The sequence below is a fragment of the Prinia subflava genome, chromosome 4 (assembly GCF_021018805.1).
Source record: "Prinia subflava isolate CZ2003 ecotype Zambia chromosome 4, Cam_Psub_1.2, whole genome shotgun sequence".
In the NCBI taxonomy this organism is placed as follows: domain Eukaryota; kingdom Metazoa; phylum Chordata; class Aves; order Passeriformes; family Cisticolidae; genus Prinia; species Prinia subflava.
Window position 1 is genome coordinate 15,567,922 of NC_086250.1, and position 16,111 is coordinate 15,584,032.

The window sequence follows — 16,111 nt, forward strand, 5'->3', positions numbered from 1 at the left end:
GCTGGCGGTTTTGAGGCCTTGCCAGAGCCTCTGCAGCACCCAGGTACCCGGGCCCAGGCAGGACTCAATAAAAGACAAAAACACCAAACCAACCACAAACCAAAAAATAAAACAACCACCAACCCATTCCCGGCTGTCAGGTCTGGTGCTATTTGGGACCATTTCCACTCCGAGCCGAGCCCCAATGTCCCCTCATAATGACCGCCAGCTTGAGGGAGGAGCCGCCATTTAAGGGAAGCCGTGAGGGGCAAGCAGTCACCCCGCAAAGAAATGGGGGTAATCTGGGAAAACACCCACACATATCAAACACCCACCAGCTCCCCGAGTGAGGAGGGACCCTGGCAACTCCCAGAGTGACGCCAGCTCCTCTGGTCACTTTTGAAACGTCACCCCCGAAGGGCACGGGAGCAGGTGATTCCCCAATGTCAGCAGGCAAGCAGGTGAGGCAGAAGGCTGGCTTGCCTGAACAGGCATCTTCTCTGGGAAATAGCATGGAAAAGGAAGCTGTGTGCCCAGTGGAAAGCAGGTCACAGATGCTTCTTGCCACTGAAGGGAGAGATTTGGTGTGGCGAAAGCTCAGCTGGAGATGAAGGTGGCCAGAAATGTGAGGCACAATAAAAAGCAGTGTTTTCAAATACATTAAAGGGAAAAAAAATCATTGTAAAAGTAACATTGTCCCCTACCAGGATGTGGATGGTCACCTCACAGACAGGGGCAGAGACACGGTACAGGTGTTTAATGCATTCTTTGCCTCTGTCTTCAACACTCATCCCTCCCTTCCCAGTGGAAAACGGTGCATTGTAGCAAGGGACACAGCAGAGTTTTGGAAGAGGGCAAGCCCTGCTCAGCAGAAACCAAACCACCCCTGTTTGATTCACAGCATTCCCATCCAAGCCCAACACAGGCCAGCTTCTTGGAAGAAAGGAAGCCTATCCCTGTCAAAACCAGAGAGGTGGGAGCACCATGAGCGGTCTTTAACAAATCCTGATTTATTTAGATCAGAGGCACTGCAGAGGTCAGGGAGCTGCAAACAAATAACTCTTCCAGCCCTCGACCACCATTTCAGGAGAGCTCCCCAGAGACAGAGTAACTTCCTTTGTGTCTGGAGGATCTTCCCAGGCAGAGAGGAGTGGGTATTTCCAGTTGGTAACGCTGCAGGGTCTTGGGAGCTGTGGACTTGACACGGCTGGCACCAGCACTCTTCCTGATGTGCCACCACTTGCTCCAGGAAAGGATTCATTGGAACAGGCTGACCTCTGCTTCTTACTTCCAGGCTTTTTCTGGCCACGGCCATCTTCAGGGATGAGCCAGTTCTGCCGAGCCCTGAGGCGGGCGGGGCACTGACGGCACAAAGGGGCCGAGCGCTGGTGTGAGGCAGGGCTGTGATGTTACAGGGGGTCCTGGCCACAGCACTGTGACATCACCCGCCACCCCTATATAAGCCGGGCCAGCCCCCGCAGCCGCCAGTGCGGTTGCCATGGGACGTGCCGGAGCCATGGGTGACGGTGGTGTCCTGCTCACCGCACTTGTCCTGCTGCTGGCCGCCGTGGCTGTCTGCTGGGCCATCGGCCACTGGCAACCACGGCGGCGGCACACACGGACAGCAGCGACGAGGAGCAAGCGCTCCCGCGTCCGGCCCAGAGGCTCTCGGAGGAAGCGAGGAGCCCCCGCGGCTCCCAGGTCCTGCGGGCCTCGGGCCACCTCTCACAAGCGGCCACGCGCTCCCGCCAGCCCCACGCGCGGCGCCTGCAGCTGCCGCCGCTGCACGGCAGTGGCCCGCGAGCTGCAGGAACTGATGCTGCTGCTCTGGGCTGGCACTGGGACACGTGTGCCGCTCTACGCGGGGATGTGGCAGGCGCTGTGGGAAGGACTGGAGGAGCTGGGGAAGCGAGGCCACCTGCCCTGCTGCGGCTCCTTCAGATCCTCCACAAGCCTCCGTCCCCGCAAGAGGCTGCTCCCAGCAAGACTCTCCATCCCTGGGAGCGCCTCAACCCCTGCAAGGATGGCACAGCAGCGGAGACCCGCCATCCACGCAGGAGGTGCAGGCTGTCAGAGACCCTCCATCCTGCCAGGAGCCTCTGCTATCTCTGACAGCCTCCATCCCTCGCAGAGGCTCAGTGAGACCTGTCGGCCTGCAGAAGGTGCAGAGCCCATGCACAGGTCTCCCAGCTCCCTTGGGCTCACGGACTTCAAGGGCACAACCCCGAGCCTTGACGTGGCCAGGGAGAGCCCTGAAGTCCAGATGGGAGCCCAGCCTGAGGCAGGGGAGCTCCAAGAGACCTGTCGGCCTGCAGAAGGTGCAGAGCCCATGCACAGGTCTCCCAGCTCCCTGGGGCTCACGGACTTCAAGGGCACAACCCCGAGCCTTGACGTGGCCAGGGAAAGCCCTGAAGTCCAGATGGGAGCCCAGCTCGAGGCAAGGGAGCTTTCCCAGGAGCAGCTGGCAGAGCAGCCAGCGTCCTGGCACCAGCAGGTGTCATCCCGCAGGTCCCAGGACGCTGTGTTGGCTGTGCCAGCTGGCAACAGCCCCAGCCTGGTGGTGGAGCCGATCCTTGAGACACCAAGGAGTCTCCTCCATCCCCAGGAAGCTGCCGCACCACGGCTCTCGACTACCTCGAAGGCCTTCGTAAGAGCAGGTGAGAGGTCCTGAGGAGCTGTCAGAGGCTCCCCTGGGGCTCCTGACGGGCATGCCCAGGCCAGGCCGGGGCCCCTGAGAGTGGCCTAGTCCCTGGCTGCTTCCAGCGCCTCTGATGCCACGGCTTCAAAAGGCCCTCTCTGCTTTGCAGCTGCTCCTGGGACGCCCCCGGGCGAAGCCTCGGGCTGTAGCCCCGGCCGGCCACAAGAGCTGAGCGCGGCCCACGACGCCGGGGATAGAGACGGTGCCGCCCTGCCCCGCTGCCCTGCGCCTCCCGCAGCCGCCTCTGCGCCCTGCCCGGGCCCAGCCGTGCCGCTGGCCAGCCCCGGGGCTGCCGGGCGGGGGCCGCTGCCCGGCGCACAGCAGGAAGCAGGTCAGAGCAGCGGGGCCCGCGGCGGCTCGGCCCGCTTCACTTGCGGGCGCTCGGGGGGTTCCTGGGCGCAAGGCTGACGGCTCGCTCTTGGCCGCAGGGCGAAAGAAGGAGCTGCAGGAGCTCTACCAGCTGGGCCCGCAGCTGGGCAGCGGCGGCTTCGGCACCGTTTTCTCGGGCGTCCGCCTCTCGGACGGGAGGCCGGTGAGTGAGCGGGAAGGCCGGGCGTGCGGGGAGGGGCAGCGGCGGGCAGGGGCAGGCCTTGAGCTCAGCCCCCCCGTCTCGATGGCTGGCAGGTGGCCGTCAAACGCGTGGCCCGGGAGAGCGTCCTGCAGTGGGTCGAGCTGGTGAGTGAGCGGGGCCAGCGGCACAGAGCGGGCTGTGCCCCAAGCGTCCCCCGGGCGGGACGAATCCCCATCACCAGGGAGGCTGCCCGAGGGGCCACGGGGGCATGCCAGGCAGGGCCCGGCGCAGCCACAGGGCAGTGTCAGGCCCGCTGTAGGCGCTGTCTCCTCCTCACAGCCCGACGGCACCTGCGTTCCGATGGAGATCGCGCTCATGGAGAAGGTGGGCTCCGGCTGCCGCTTCATCATCCAGCTGCTGGACTGGTTTGAGCTGGTGATGGAGCGTCCGGAGCGGTCGCGGGATCTCCTGCAGCTCCTGCGGGAGCACGGGTTCCTGAGCGAGGACAAGGCGCGCTGGCTCTTCTGCCAGGTGCTGTGCGCCGTGCAGCACTGCACCGCCTGCGGCGTCCTGCACCGGGACATCAAGCCGGAGAACCTCCTCGTGGACCCGGCATGCGGAGATCTGAAGCTGATTGACTTCGGCTGCGGCACCTTCCTCCAGGAGCGAGCCTTCACGCGATTTGCCGGTGAGCCGAGAGCCCCAGCCCGGGCCCTGCTCCCGGTGCCGGGCACTGCACGGCCCCGTTCCCTCCTCGGCCGTGGCCGTGGGGGGCGGCGTTCAGCCGGCTGCCGCCAGCCCTGTGGCACGGGGCGGAGCCGTGTCCCAGGAGCCGGCTGCCGGCCCTGCCCACACAGGAGGGGGGGCCGCCAAAGCCGGGCCCCGGCCGCTCGGCTCGGCAGCCCCGCGAGGGCTGGGGCTGCCCCGTCGGCCTTGTCTGCCTTGCAGAAGGGGTTCTTGGCTTGGGCCGGAGGGCGCGGAGTGGCCTCGGGGGTGGGGGGAGGTTGTGGCCGGCAGTGCAGCCCCTGCCTCTGGCAGGAGGCTGGCGCCAGGCTCTGGAAGGCAGCAGCCTGCGGCTGGACAGCGCTGCCTGTGTCCCCTAGGAACACAGGCGTACAGCCCGCCCGAGTTGGTCGCCATGGGCTGCTACCGCGGCGATTCGGCCACCGTGTGGTCCCTGGGCGTGCTGCTGTACGCAATGGTGTGCGGGAGCCTCCCCTTCAAGGACAACCGCGCCATCGTGCTGGGGCAGCTCTTCTTCGGGCCGCAGGTCTCTCCAGGTTGGTACCCGGCCTCAAGCGGGCGGCTTTGGCAGACGGCAGCGCGCAGCCCGGCGCGGCCCTCCCGCAGCTCCGCGGCCCCTGCCCTCAAGGGCCGGCCGCAGGCAGGAGGCGGCCCGTGCCGCCGGGCTCCGTGTGGCACACGCCGCCTGAAGGAGGGGGCCGTGTCCCGCCGGGCCGCCCTCCCGCACCGGGCACCGGCGGCGCTCTGGGCCCGGCGCGGCTCTGAGCACACGCAGCACGGCCCGGGCCCCGCGGGCGTCGGGGGGCGCCGGGCACGAGCCTTCTACAAGTGACCGCCGCTTTCTGCCTCCTCTCCGCAGAGTGCCAGCACCTCATCTGCTGGTGTCTGTCCAAGCACCCCGCGGACAGGCCACAGCTGGAGGAGATCTTGCGCCACCCTTGGCTGCGGGGCTGGCGGTTTTGAGGCCTTGCCAGAGCCTCTGCAGCACCCAGGTACCCGGGCCCAGGCAGGACTCAATAAAAGACAAAAACACCAAACCAACCACAAACCAAAAAATAAAACAACCACCAACCCATTCCCGGCTGTCAGGTCTGGTGCTATTTGGGACCATTTCCACTCCGAGCCGAGCCCCAATGTCCCCTCATAATGACCGCCAGCTTGAGGGAGGAGCCGCCATTTAAGGGAAGCCGTGAGGGGCAAGCAGTCACCCCGCAAAGAAATGGGGGTAATCTGGGAAAACACCCACACATATCAAACACCCACCAGCTCCCCGAGTGAGGAGGGACCCTGGCAACTCCCAGAGTGACGCCAGCTCCTCTGGTCACTTTTGAAACGTCACCCCCGAAGGGCACGGGAGCAGGTGATTCCCCAATGTCAGCAGGCAAGCAGGTGAGGCAGAAGGCTGGCTTGCCTGAACAGGCATCTTCTCTGGGAAATAGCATGGAAAAGGAAGCTGTGTGCCCAGTGGAAAGCAGGTCACAGATGCTTCTTGCCACTGAAGGGAGAGATTTGGTGTGGCGAAAGCTCAGCTGGAGATGAAGGTGGCCAGAAATGTGAGGCACAATAAAAAGCAGTGTTTTCAAATACATTAAAGGGAAAAAAAATCATTGTAAAAGTAACATTGTCCCCTACCAGGATGTGGATGGTCACCTCACAGACAGGGGCAGAGACACGGTACAGGTGTTTAATGCATTCTTTGCCTCTGTCTTCAACACTCATCCCTCCCTTCCCAGTGGAAAACGGTGCATTGTAGCAAGGGACACAGCAGAGTTTTGGAAGAGGGCAAGCCCTGCTCAGCAGAAACCAAACCACCCCTGTTTGATTCACAGCATTCCCATCCAAGCCCAACACAGGCCAGCTTCTTGGAAGAAAGGAAGCCTATCCCAGTCAAAACCAGAGAGGTGGGAGCACCATGAGCGGTCTTTAACAAATCCTGATTTATTTAGATCAGAGGCACTGCAGAGGTCAGGGAGCTGCAAACAAATAACTCTTCCAGCCCTCGACCACCATTTCAGGAGAGCTCCCCAGAGACAGAGTAACTTCCTTTGTGTCTGGAGGATCTTCCCAGGCAGAGAGGAGTGGGTATTTCCAGTTGGTAACGCTGCAGGGTCTTGGGAGCTGTGGACTTGACACGGCTGGCACCAGCACTCTTCCTGATGTGCCACCACTTGCTCCAGGAAAGGATTCATTGGAACAGGCTGACCTCTGCTTCTTACTTCCAGGCTTTTTCTGGCCACGGCCATCTTCAGGGATGAGCCAGTTCTGCCGAGCCCTGAGGCGGGCGGGGCACTGACGGCACAAAGGGGCCGAGCGCTGGTGTGAGGCAGGGCTGTGATGTTACAGGGGGTCCTGGCCACAGCACTGTGACATCACCCGCCACCCCTATATAAGCCGGGCCAGCCCCCGCAGCCGCCAGTGCGGTTGCCATGGGACGTGCCGGAGCCATGGGTGACGGTGGTGTCCTGCTCACCGCACTTGTCCTGCTGCTGGCCGCCGTGGCTGTCTGCTGGGCCATCGGCCACTGGCAACCACGGCGGCGGCACACACGGACAGCAGCGACGAGGAGCAAGCGCTCCCGCGTCCGGCCCAGAGGCTCTCGGAGGAAGCGAGGAGCCCCCGCGGCTCCCAGGTCCTGCGGGCCTCGGGCCACCTCTCACAAGCGGCCACGCGCTCCCGCCAGCCCCACGCGCGGCGCCTGCAGCTGCCGCCGCTGCACGGCAGTGGCCCGCGAGCTGCAGGAACTGATGCTGCTGCTCTGGGCTGGCACTGGGACACGTGTGCCGCTCTACGCGGGGATGTGGCAGGCGCTGTGGGAAGGACTGGAGGAGCTGGGGAAGCGAGGCCACCTGCCCTGCTGCGGCTCCTTCAGATCCTCCACAAGCCTCCGTCCCCGCAAGAGGCTGCTCCCAGCAAGACTCTCCATCCCTGGGAGCGCCTCAACCCCTGCAAGGATGGCACAGCAGCGGAGACCCGCCATCCACGCAGGAGGTGCAGGCTGTCAGAGACCCTCCATCCTGCCAGGAGCCTCTGCTATCTCTGACAGCCTCCATCCCTCGCAGAGGCTCAGTGAGACCTGTCGGCCTGCAGAAGGTGCAGAGCCCATGCACAGGTCTCCCAGCTCCCTTGGGCTCACGGACTTCAAGGGCACAACCCCGAGCCTTGACGTGGCCAGGGAGAGCCCTGAAGTCCAGATGGGAGCCCAGCCTGAGGCAGGGGAGCTCCAAGAGACCTGTCGGCCTGCAGAAGGTGCAGAGCCCATGCACAGGTCTCCCAGCTCCCTGGGGCTCACGGACTTCAAGGGCACAACCCCGAGCCTTGACGTGGCCAGGGAAAGCCCTGAAGTCCAGATGGGAGCCCAGCTCGAGGCAAGGGAGCTTTCCCAGGAGCAGCTGGCAGAGCAGCCAGCGTCCTGGCACCAGCAGGTGTCATCCCGCAGGTCCCAGGACGCTGTGTTGGCTGTGCCAGCTGGCAACAGCCCCAGCCTGGTGGTGGAGCCGATCCTTGAGACACCAAGGAGTCTCCTCCATCCCCAGGAAGCTGCCGCACCACGGCTCTCGACTACCTCGAAGGCCTTCGTAAGAGCAGGTGAGAGGTCCTGAGGAGCTGTCAGAGGCTCCCCTGGGGCTCCTGACGGGCATGCCCAGGCCAGGCCGGGGCCCCTGAGAGTGGCCTAGTCCCTGGCTGCTTCCAGCGCCTCTGATGCCACGGCTTCAAAAGGCCCTCTCTGCTTTGCAGCTGCTCCTGGGACGCCCCCGGGCGAAGCCTCGGGCTGTAGCCCCGGCCGGCCACAAGAGCTGAGCGCGGCCCACGACGCCGGGGATAGAGACGGTGCCGCCCTGCCCCGCTGCCCTGCGCCTCCCGCAGCCGCCTCTGCGCCCTGCCCGGGCCCAGCCGTGCCGCTGGCCAGCCCCGGGGCTGCCGGGCGGGGGCCGCTGCCCGGCGCACAGCAGGAAGCAGGTCAGAGCAGCGGGGCCCGCGGCGGCTCGGCCCGCTTCACTTGCGGGCGCTCGGGGGGTTCCTGGGCGCAAGGCTGACGGCTCGCTCTTGGCCGCAGGGCGAAAGAAGGAGCTGCAGGAGCTCTACCAGCTGGGCCCGCAGCTGGGCAGCGGCGGCTTCGGCACCGTTTTCTCGGGCGTCCGCCTCTCGGACGGGAGGCCGGTGAGTGAGCGGGAAGGCCGGGCGTGCGGGGAGGGGCAGCGGCGGGCAGGGGCAGGCCTTGAGCTCAGCCCCCCCGTCTCGATGGCTGGCAGGTGGCCGTCAAACGCGTGGCCCGGGAGAGCGTCCTGCAGTGGGTCGAGCTGGTGAGTGAGCGGGGCCAGCGGCACAGAGCGGGCTGTGCCCCAAGCGTCCCCCGGGCGGGACGAATCCCCATCACCAGGGAGGCTGCCCGAGGGGCCACGGGGGCATGCCAGGCAGGGCCCGGCGCAGCCACAGGGCAGTGTCAGGCCCGCTGTAGGCGCTGTCTCCTCCTCACAGCCCGACGGCACCTGCGTTCCGATGGAGATCGCGCTCATGGAGAAGGTGGGCTCCGGCTGCCGCTTCATCATCCAGCTGCTGGACTGGTTTGAGCTGCCTGACAGCTTCGCGCTGGTGATGGAGCGTCCGGAGCGGTCGCGGGATCTCCTGCAGCTCCTGCGGGAGCACGGGTTCCTGAGCGAGGACAAGGCGCGCTGGCTCTTCTGCCAGGTGCTGTGCGCCGTGCAGCACTGCACCGCCTGCGGCGTCCTGCACCGGGACATCAAGCCGGAGAACCTCCTCGTGGACCCGGCATGCGGAGATCTGAAGCTGATTGACTTCGGCTGCGGCACCTTCCTCCAGGAGCGAGCCTTCACGCGATTTGCCGGTGAGCCGAGAGCCCCAGCCCGGGCCCTGCTCCCGGTGCCGGGCACTGCACGGCCCCGTTCCCTCCTCGGCCGTGGCCGTGGGGGGCGGCGTTCAGCCGGCTGCCGCCAGCCCTGTGGCACGGGGCGGAGCCGTGTCCCAGGAGCCGGCTGCCGGCCCTGCCCACACAGGAGGGGGGGCCGCCAAAGCCGGGCCCCGGCCGCTCGGCTCGGCAGCCCCGCGAGGGCTGGGGCTGCCCCGTCGGCCTTGTCTGCCTTGCAGAAGGGGTTCTTGGCTTGGGCCGGAGGGCGCGGAGTGGCCTCGGGGGTGGGGGGAGGTTGTGGCCGGCAGTGCAGCCCCTGCCTCTGGCAGGAGGCTGGCGCCAGGCTCTGGAAGGCAGCAGCCTGCGGCTGGACAGCGCTGCCTGTGTCCCCTAGGAACACAGGCGTACAGCCCGCCCGAGTTGGTGGCCATGGGCTGCTACCGCGGCGATTCGGCCACCGTGTGGTCCCTGGGCGTGCTGCTGTACGCAATGGTGTGCGGGAGCCTCCCCTTCAAGGACAACCGCGCCATCGTGCTGGGGCAGCTCTTCTTCGGGCCGCAGGTCTCTCCAGGTTGGTACCCGGCCTCAAGCGGGCGGCTTTGGCAGACGGCAGCGCGCAGCCCGGCGCGGCCCTCCCGCAGCTCCGCGGCCCCTGCCCTCAAGGGCCGGCCGCAGGCAGGAGGCGGCCCGTGCCGCCGGGCTCCGTGTGGCACACGCCGCCTGAAGGAGGGGGCCGTGTCCCGCCGGGCCGCCCTCCCGCACCGGGCACCGGCGGCGCTCTGGGCCCGGCGCGGCTCTGAGCACACGCAGCACGGCCCGGGCCCCGCGGGCGTCGGGGGGCGCCGGGCACGAGCCTTCTGCAAGTGACCGCCGCTTTCTGCCTCCTCTCCGCAGAGTGCCAGCACCTCATCTGCTGGTGTCTGTCCAAGCACCCCGCGGACAGGCCACAGCTGGAGGAGATCTTGCGCCACCCTTGGCTGCGGGGCTGGCGGTTTTGAGGCCTTGCCAGAGCCTCTGCAGCACCCAGGTACCCGGGCCCAGGCAGGACTCAATAAAAGACAAAAACACCAAACCAACCACAAACCAAAAAATAAAACAACCACCAACCCATTCCCGGCTGTCAGGTCTGGTGCTATTTGGGACCATTTCCACTCCGAGCCGAGCCCCAATGTCCCCTCATAATGACCGCCAGCTTGAGGGAGGAGCCGCCATTTAAGGGAAGCCGTGAGGGGCAAGCAGTCACCCCGCAAAGAAATGGGGGTAATCTGGGAAAACACCCACACATATCAAACACCCACCAGCTCCCCGAGTGAGGAGGGACCCTGGCAACTCCCAGAGTGACGCCAGCTCCTCTGGTCACTTTTGAAACGTCACCCCCGAAGGGCACGGGAGCAGGTGATTCCCCAATGTCAGCAGGCAAGCAGGTGAGGCAGAAGGCTGGCTTGCCTGAACAGGCATCTTCTCTGGGAAATAGCATGGAAAAGGAAGCTGTGTGCCCAGTGGAAAGCAGGTCACAGATGCTTCTTGCCACTGAAGGGAGAGATTTGGTGTGGCGAAAGCTCAGCTGGAGATGAAGGTGGACAGAAATGTGAGGCACAATAAAAAGCAGTGTTTTCAAATACATTAAAGGGAAAAAAAATCATTGTAAAAGTAACATTGTCCCCTACCAGGATGTGGATGGTCACCTCACAGACAGGGGCAGAGACACGGTACAGGTGTTTAATGCATTCTTTGCCTCTGTCTTCAACACTCATCCCTCCCTTCCCAGTGGAAAACGGTGCATTGTAGCAAGGGACACAGCAGAGTTTTGGAAGAGGGCAAGCCCTGCTCAGCAGAAACCAAACCACCCCTGTTTGATTCACAGCATTCCCATCCAAGCCCAACACAGGCCAGCTTCTTGGAAGAAAGGAAGCCTATCCCAGTCAAAACCAGAGAGGTGGGAGCACCATGAGCGGTCTTTAACAAATCCTGATTTATTTAGATCAGAGGCACTGCAGAGGTCAGGGAGCTGCAAACAAATAACTCTTCCAGCCCTCGACCACCATTTCAGGAGAGCTCCCCAGAGACAGAGTAACTTCCTTTGTGTCTGGAGGATCTTCCCAGGCAGAGAGGAGTGGGTATTTCCAGTTGGTAACGCTGCAGGGTCTTGGGAGCTGTGGACTTGACACGGCTGGCACCAGCACTCTTCCTGATGTGCCACCACTTGCTCCAGGAAAGGATTCATTGGAACAGGCTGACCTCTGCTTCTTACTTCCAGGCTTTTTCTGGCCACGGCCATCTTCAGGGATGAGCCAGTTCTGCCGAGCCCTGAGGCGGGCGGGGCACTGACGGCACAAAGGGGCCGAGCGCTGGTGTGAGGCAGGGCTGTGATGTTACAGGGGGTCCTGGCCACAGCACTGTGACATCACCCGCCACCCCTATATAAGCCGGGCCAGCCCCCGCAGCCGCCAGTGCGGTTGCCATGGGACGTGCCGGAGCCATGGGTGACGGTGGTGTCCTGCTCACCGCACTTGTCCTGCTGCTGGCCGCCGTGGCTGTCTGCTGGGCCATCGGCCACTGGCAACCACGGCGGCGGCACACACGGACAGCAGCGACGAGGAGCAAGCGCTCCCGCGTCCGGCCCAGAGGCTCTCGGAGGAAGCGAGGAGCCCCCGCGGCTCCCAGGTCCTGCGGGCCTCGGGCCACCTCTCACAAGCGGCCACGCGCTCCCGCCAGCCCCACGCGCGGCGCCTGCAGCTGCCGCCACTGCACGGCAGTGGCCCGCGAGCTGCAGGAACTGATGCTGCTGCTCTGGGCTGGCACTGGGACACGTGTGCCGCTCTACGCGGGGATGTGGCAGGCGCTGTGGGAAGGACTGGAGGAGCTGGGGAAGCGAGGCCACCTGCCCTGCTGCGGCTCCTTCAGATCCTCCACAAGCCTCCGTCCCCGCAAGAGGCTGCTCCCAGCAAGACTCTCCATCCCTGGGAGCGCCTCAACCCCTGCAAGGATGGCACAGCAGCGGAGACCCGCCATCCACGCAGGAGGTGCAGGCTGTCAGAGACCCTCCATCCTGCCAGGAGCCTCTGCTATCTCTGACAGCCTCCATCCCTCGCAGAGGCTCAGTGAGACCTGTCGGCCTGCAGAAGGTGCAGAGCCCATGCACAGGTCTCCCAGCTCCCTTGGGCTCACGGACTTCAAGGGCACAACCCCGAGCCTTGACGTGGCCAGGGAAAGCCCTGAAGTCCAGATGGGAGCCCAGCCTGAGGCAGGGGAGCTCCAAGAGACCTGTCGGCCTGCAGAAGGTGCAGAGCCCATGCACAGGTCTCCCAGCTCCCTGGGGCTCACGGACTTCAAGGGCACAACCCCGAGCCTTGACGTGGCCAGGGAAAGCCCTGAAGTCCAGATGGGAGCCCAGCTCGAGGCAAGGGAGCTTTCCCAGGAGCAGCTGGCGGAGCAGCCAGCGTCCTGGCACCAGCAGGTGTCATCCCGCAGGTCCCAGGACGCTGTGTTGGCTGTGCCAGCTGGCAACAGCCCCAGCCTGGTGGTGGAGCCGATCCTTGAGACACCAAGGAGTCTCCTCCATCCCCAGGAAGCTGCCGCACCACGGCTCTCGACTACCTCGAAGGCCTTCGTAAGAGCAGGTGAGAGGTCCTGAGGAGCTGTCAGAGGCTCCCCTGGGGCTCCTGACGGGCATGCCCAGGCCAGGCCGGGGCCCCTGAGAGTGGCCTAGTCCCTGGCTGCTTCCAGCGCCTCTGATGCCACGGCTTCAAAAGGCCCTCTCTGCTTTGCAGCTGCTCCTGGGACGCCCCCGGGCGAAGCCTCGGGCTGTAGCCCCGGCCGGCCACAAGAGCTGAGCGCGGCCCACGACGCCGGGGATAGAGACGGTGCCGCCCTGCCCCGCTGCCCTGCGCCTCCCGCAGCCGCCTCTGCGCCCTGCCCCGGCCCGGCCGTGCCGCTGGCCAGCCCCGGGGCTGCCGGGCGGGGGCCGCTGCCCGGCGCACAGCAGGAAGCAGGTCAGAGCAGCGGGGCCCGCGGCGGCTCGGCGCGCTTCACTTGCGGGCGCTCGGGGGGTTCCTGGGCGCAAGGCTGACGGCTCGCTCTTGGCCGCAGGGCGAAAGAAGGAGCTGCAGGAGCTCTACCAGCTGGGCCCGCAGCTGGGCAGCGGCGGCTTCGGCACCGTTTTCTCGGGCGTCCGCCTCTCGGACGGGAGGCCGGTGAGTGAGCGGGAAGGCCGGGCGTGCGGGGAGGGGCAGCGGCGGGCAGGGGCAGGCCTTGAGCTCAGCCCCCCCGTCTCGATGGCTGGCAGGTGGCCGTCAAACGCGTGGCCCGGGAGAGCGTCCTGCAGTGGGTCGAGCTGGTGAGTGAGCGGGGCCAGCGGCACAGAGCGGGCTGTGCCCCAAGCGTCCCCCGGGCGGGACGAATCCCCATCACCAGGGAGGCTGCCCGAGGGGCCACGGGGGCATGCCAGGCAGGGCCCGGCGCAGCCACAGGGCAGTGTCAGGCCCGCTGTAGGCGCTGTCTCCTCCTCACAGCCCGACGGCACCTGCGTTCCGATGGAGATCGCGCTCATGGAGAAGGTGGGCTCCGGCTGCCGCTTCATCATCCAGCTGCTGGACTGGTTTGAGCTGCCTGACAGCTTCGCGCTGGTGATGGAGCGTCCGGAGCGGTCGCGGGATCTCCTGCAGCTCCTGCGGGAGCACGGGTTCCTGAGCGAGGACAAGGCGCGCTGGCTCTTCTGCCAGGTGCTGTGCGCCGTGCAGCACTGCACCGCCTGCGGCGTCCTGCACCGGGACATCAAGCCGGAGAACCTCCTCGTGGACCCGGCATGCGGAGATCTGAAGCTGATTGACTTCGGCTGCGGCACCTTCCTCCAGGAGCGAGCCTTCACGCGATTTGCCGGTGAGCCGAGAGCCCCAGCCCGGGCCCTGCTCCCGGTGCCGGGCACTGCACGGCCCCGTTCCCTCCTCGGCCGTGGCCGTGGGGGGCGGCGTTCAGCCGGCTGCCGCCAGCCCTGTGGCACGGGGCGGAGCCGTGTCCCAGGAGCCGGCTGCCGGCCCTGCCCACACAGGAGGGGGGGCCGCCAAAGCCGGGCCCCGGCCGCTCGGCTCGGCAGCCCCGCGAGGGCTGGGGCTGCCCCGTCGGCCTTGTCTGCCTTGCAGAAGGGGTTCTTGGCTTGGGCCGGAGGGCGCGGAGTGGCCTCGGGGGTGGGGGGAGGTTGTGGCCGGCAGTGCAGCCCCTGCCTCTGGCAGGAGGCTGGCGCCAGGCTCTGGAAGGCAGCAGCCTGCGGCTGGACAGCGCTGCCTGTGTCCCCTAGGAACACAGGCGTACAGCCCGCCCGAGTTGGTCGCCATGGGCTGCTACCGCGGCGATTCGGCCACCGTGTGGTCCCTGGGCGTGCTGCTGTACGCAATGGTGTGCGGGAGCCTCCCCTTCAAGGACAACCGCGCCATCGTGCTGGGGCAGCTCTTCTTCGGGCCGCAGGTCTCTCCAGGTTGGTACCCGGCCTCAAGCGGGCGGCTTTGGCAGACGGCAGCGCGCAGCCCGGCGCGGCCCTCCCGCAGCTCCGCGGCCCCTGCCCTCAAGGGCCGGCCGCAGGCAGGAGGCGGCCCGTGCCGCCGGGCTCCGTGTGGCACACGCCGCCTGAAGGAGGGGGCCGTGTCCCGCCGGGCCGCCCTCCCGCACCGGGCACCGGCGGCGCTCTGGGCCCGGCGCGGCTCTGAGCACACGCAGCACGGCCCGGGCCCCGCGGGCGTCGGGGGGCGCCGGGCACGAGCCTTCTGCAAGTGACCGCCGCTTTCTGCCTCCTCTCCGCAGAGTGCCAGCACCTCATCTGCTGGTGTCTGTCCAAGCACCCCGCGGACAGGCCACAGCTGGAGGAGATCTTGCGCCACCCTTGGCTGCGGGGCTGGCGGTTTTGAGGCCTTGCCAGAGCCTCTGCAGCACCCAGGTACCCGGGCCCAGGCAGGACTCAATAAAAGACAAAAACACCAAACCAACCACAAACCAAAAAATAAAACAACCACCAACCCATTCCCGGCTGTCAGGTCTGGTGCTATTTGGGACCATTTCCACTCCGAGCCGAGCCCCAATGTCCCCTCATAATGACCGCCAGCTTGAGGGAGGAGCCGCCATTTAAGGGAAGCCGTGAGGGGCAAGCAGTCACCCCGCAAAGAAATGGGGGTAATCTGGGAAAACACCCACACATATCAAACACCCACCAGCTCCCCGAGTGAGGAGGGACCCTGGCAACTCCCAGAGTGACGCCAGCTCCTCTGGTCACTTTTGAAACGTCACCCCCGAAGGGCACGGGAGCAGGTGATTCCCCAATGTCAGCAGGCAAGCAGGTGAGGCAGAAGGCTGGCTTGCCTGAACAGGCATCTTCTCTGGGAAATAGCATGGAAAAGGAAGCTGTGTGCCCAGTGGAAAGCAGGTCACAGATGCTTCTTGCCACTGAAGGGAGAGATTTGGTGTGGCGAAAGCTCAGCTGGAGATGAAGGTGGCCAGAAATGTGAGGCACAATAAAAAGCAGTGTTTTCAAATACATTAAAGGGAAAAAAAATCATTGTAAAAGTAACATTGTCCCCTACCAGGATGTGGATGGTCACCTCACAGACAGGGGCAGAGACACGGTACAGGTGTTTAATGCATTCTTTGCCTCTGTCTTCAACACTCATCCCTCCCTTCCCAGTGGAAAACGGTGCATTGTAGCAAGGGACACAGCAGAGTTTTGGAAGAGGGCAAGCCCTGCTCAGCAGAAACCAAACCACCCCTGTTTGATTCACAGCATTCCCATCCAAGCCCAACACAGGCCAGCTTCTTGGAAGAAAGGAAGCCTATCCCAGTCAAAACCAGAGAGGTGGGAGCACCATGAGCGGTCTTTAACAAATCCTGATTTATTTAGATCAGAGGCACTGCAGAGGTCAGGGAGCTGCAAACAAATAACTCTTCCAGCCCTCGACCACCATTTCAGGAGAGCTCCCCAGAGACAGAGTAACTTCCTTTGTGTCTGGAGGATCTTCCCAGGCAGAGAGGAGTGGGTATTTCCAGTTGGTAACGCTGCAGGGTCTTGGGAGCTGTGGACTTGACACGGCTGGCACCAGCACTCTTCCTGATGTGCCACCACTTGCTCCAGGAAAGGATTCATTGGAACAGGCTGACCTCTGCTTCTTACTTCCAGGCTTTTTCTGGCCACGGCCATCTTCAGGGATGAGCCAGTTCTGCCGAGCCCTGAGGCGGGCGGGGCACTGACGGCACAAAGGGGCCGAGCGCTGGTGTGAGGCAGGGCTGTGATGTTACAGGGGGTCCTGGCCACAGCACTGTGACATCACCCGCCACC

General features: G+C 65.0%; 3 protein-coding genes across 3 annotated transcripts; all 3 read left to right on the forward strand.

Annotated features, from left to right (window-relative positions):
- Positions 1-1,495: 1,495 nt before the first annotated feature.
- LOC134549273 (uncharacterized) lies at positions 1,496-4,764 on the forward strand. The gene is made up of 6 exons (XM_063394841.1): positions 1,496-2,297; positions 2,517-2,626; positions 2,916-3,209; positions 3,302-3,343; positions 3,528-3,876; positions 4,292-4,764. Exons 1-6 carry the CDS (start codon positions 1,496-1,498, stop codon positions 4,762-4,764), a joined length of 2,070 nt encoding a protein of 689 aa, XP_063250911.1.
- Positions 4,765-6,376: 1,612 nt separating this feature from the next.
- Positions 6,377-10,238, forward strand: LOC134549274 (uncharacterized). Its single transcript, XM_063394842.1, has 6 exons — positions 6,377-7,178; positions 7,398-7,517; positions 7,668-7,889; positions 7,987-8,090; positions 8,183-8,237; positions 8,278-10,238. The coding sequence occupies exons 1-6, from the start codon at positions 6,377-6,379 to the stop codon at positions 9,594-9,596; spliced, it is 2,622 nt and encodes an 873-aa protein (XP_063250912.1). The 3' UTR covers positions 9,597-10,238.
- Positions 10,239-11,275: 1,037 nt separating this feature from the next.
- Positions 11,276-15,611, forward strand: LOC134549275 (uncharacterized). Its single transcript, XM_063394843.1, has 6 exons — positions 11,276-12,077; positions 12,297-12,416; positions 12,567-12,659; positions 12,886-12,989; positions 13,082-13,136; positions 13,177-15,611. The coding sequence occupies exons 1-6, from the start codon at positions 11,276-11,278 to the stop codon at positions 14,493-14,495; spliced, it is 2,493 nt and encodes an 830-aa protein (XP_063250913.1). The 3' UTR covers positions 14,496-15,611.
- Positions 15,612-16,111: the final 500 nt, after the last annotated feature.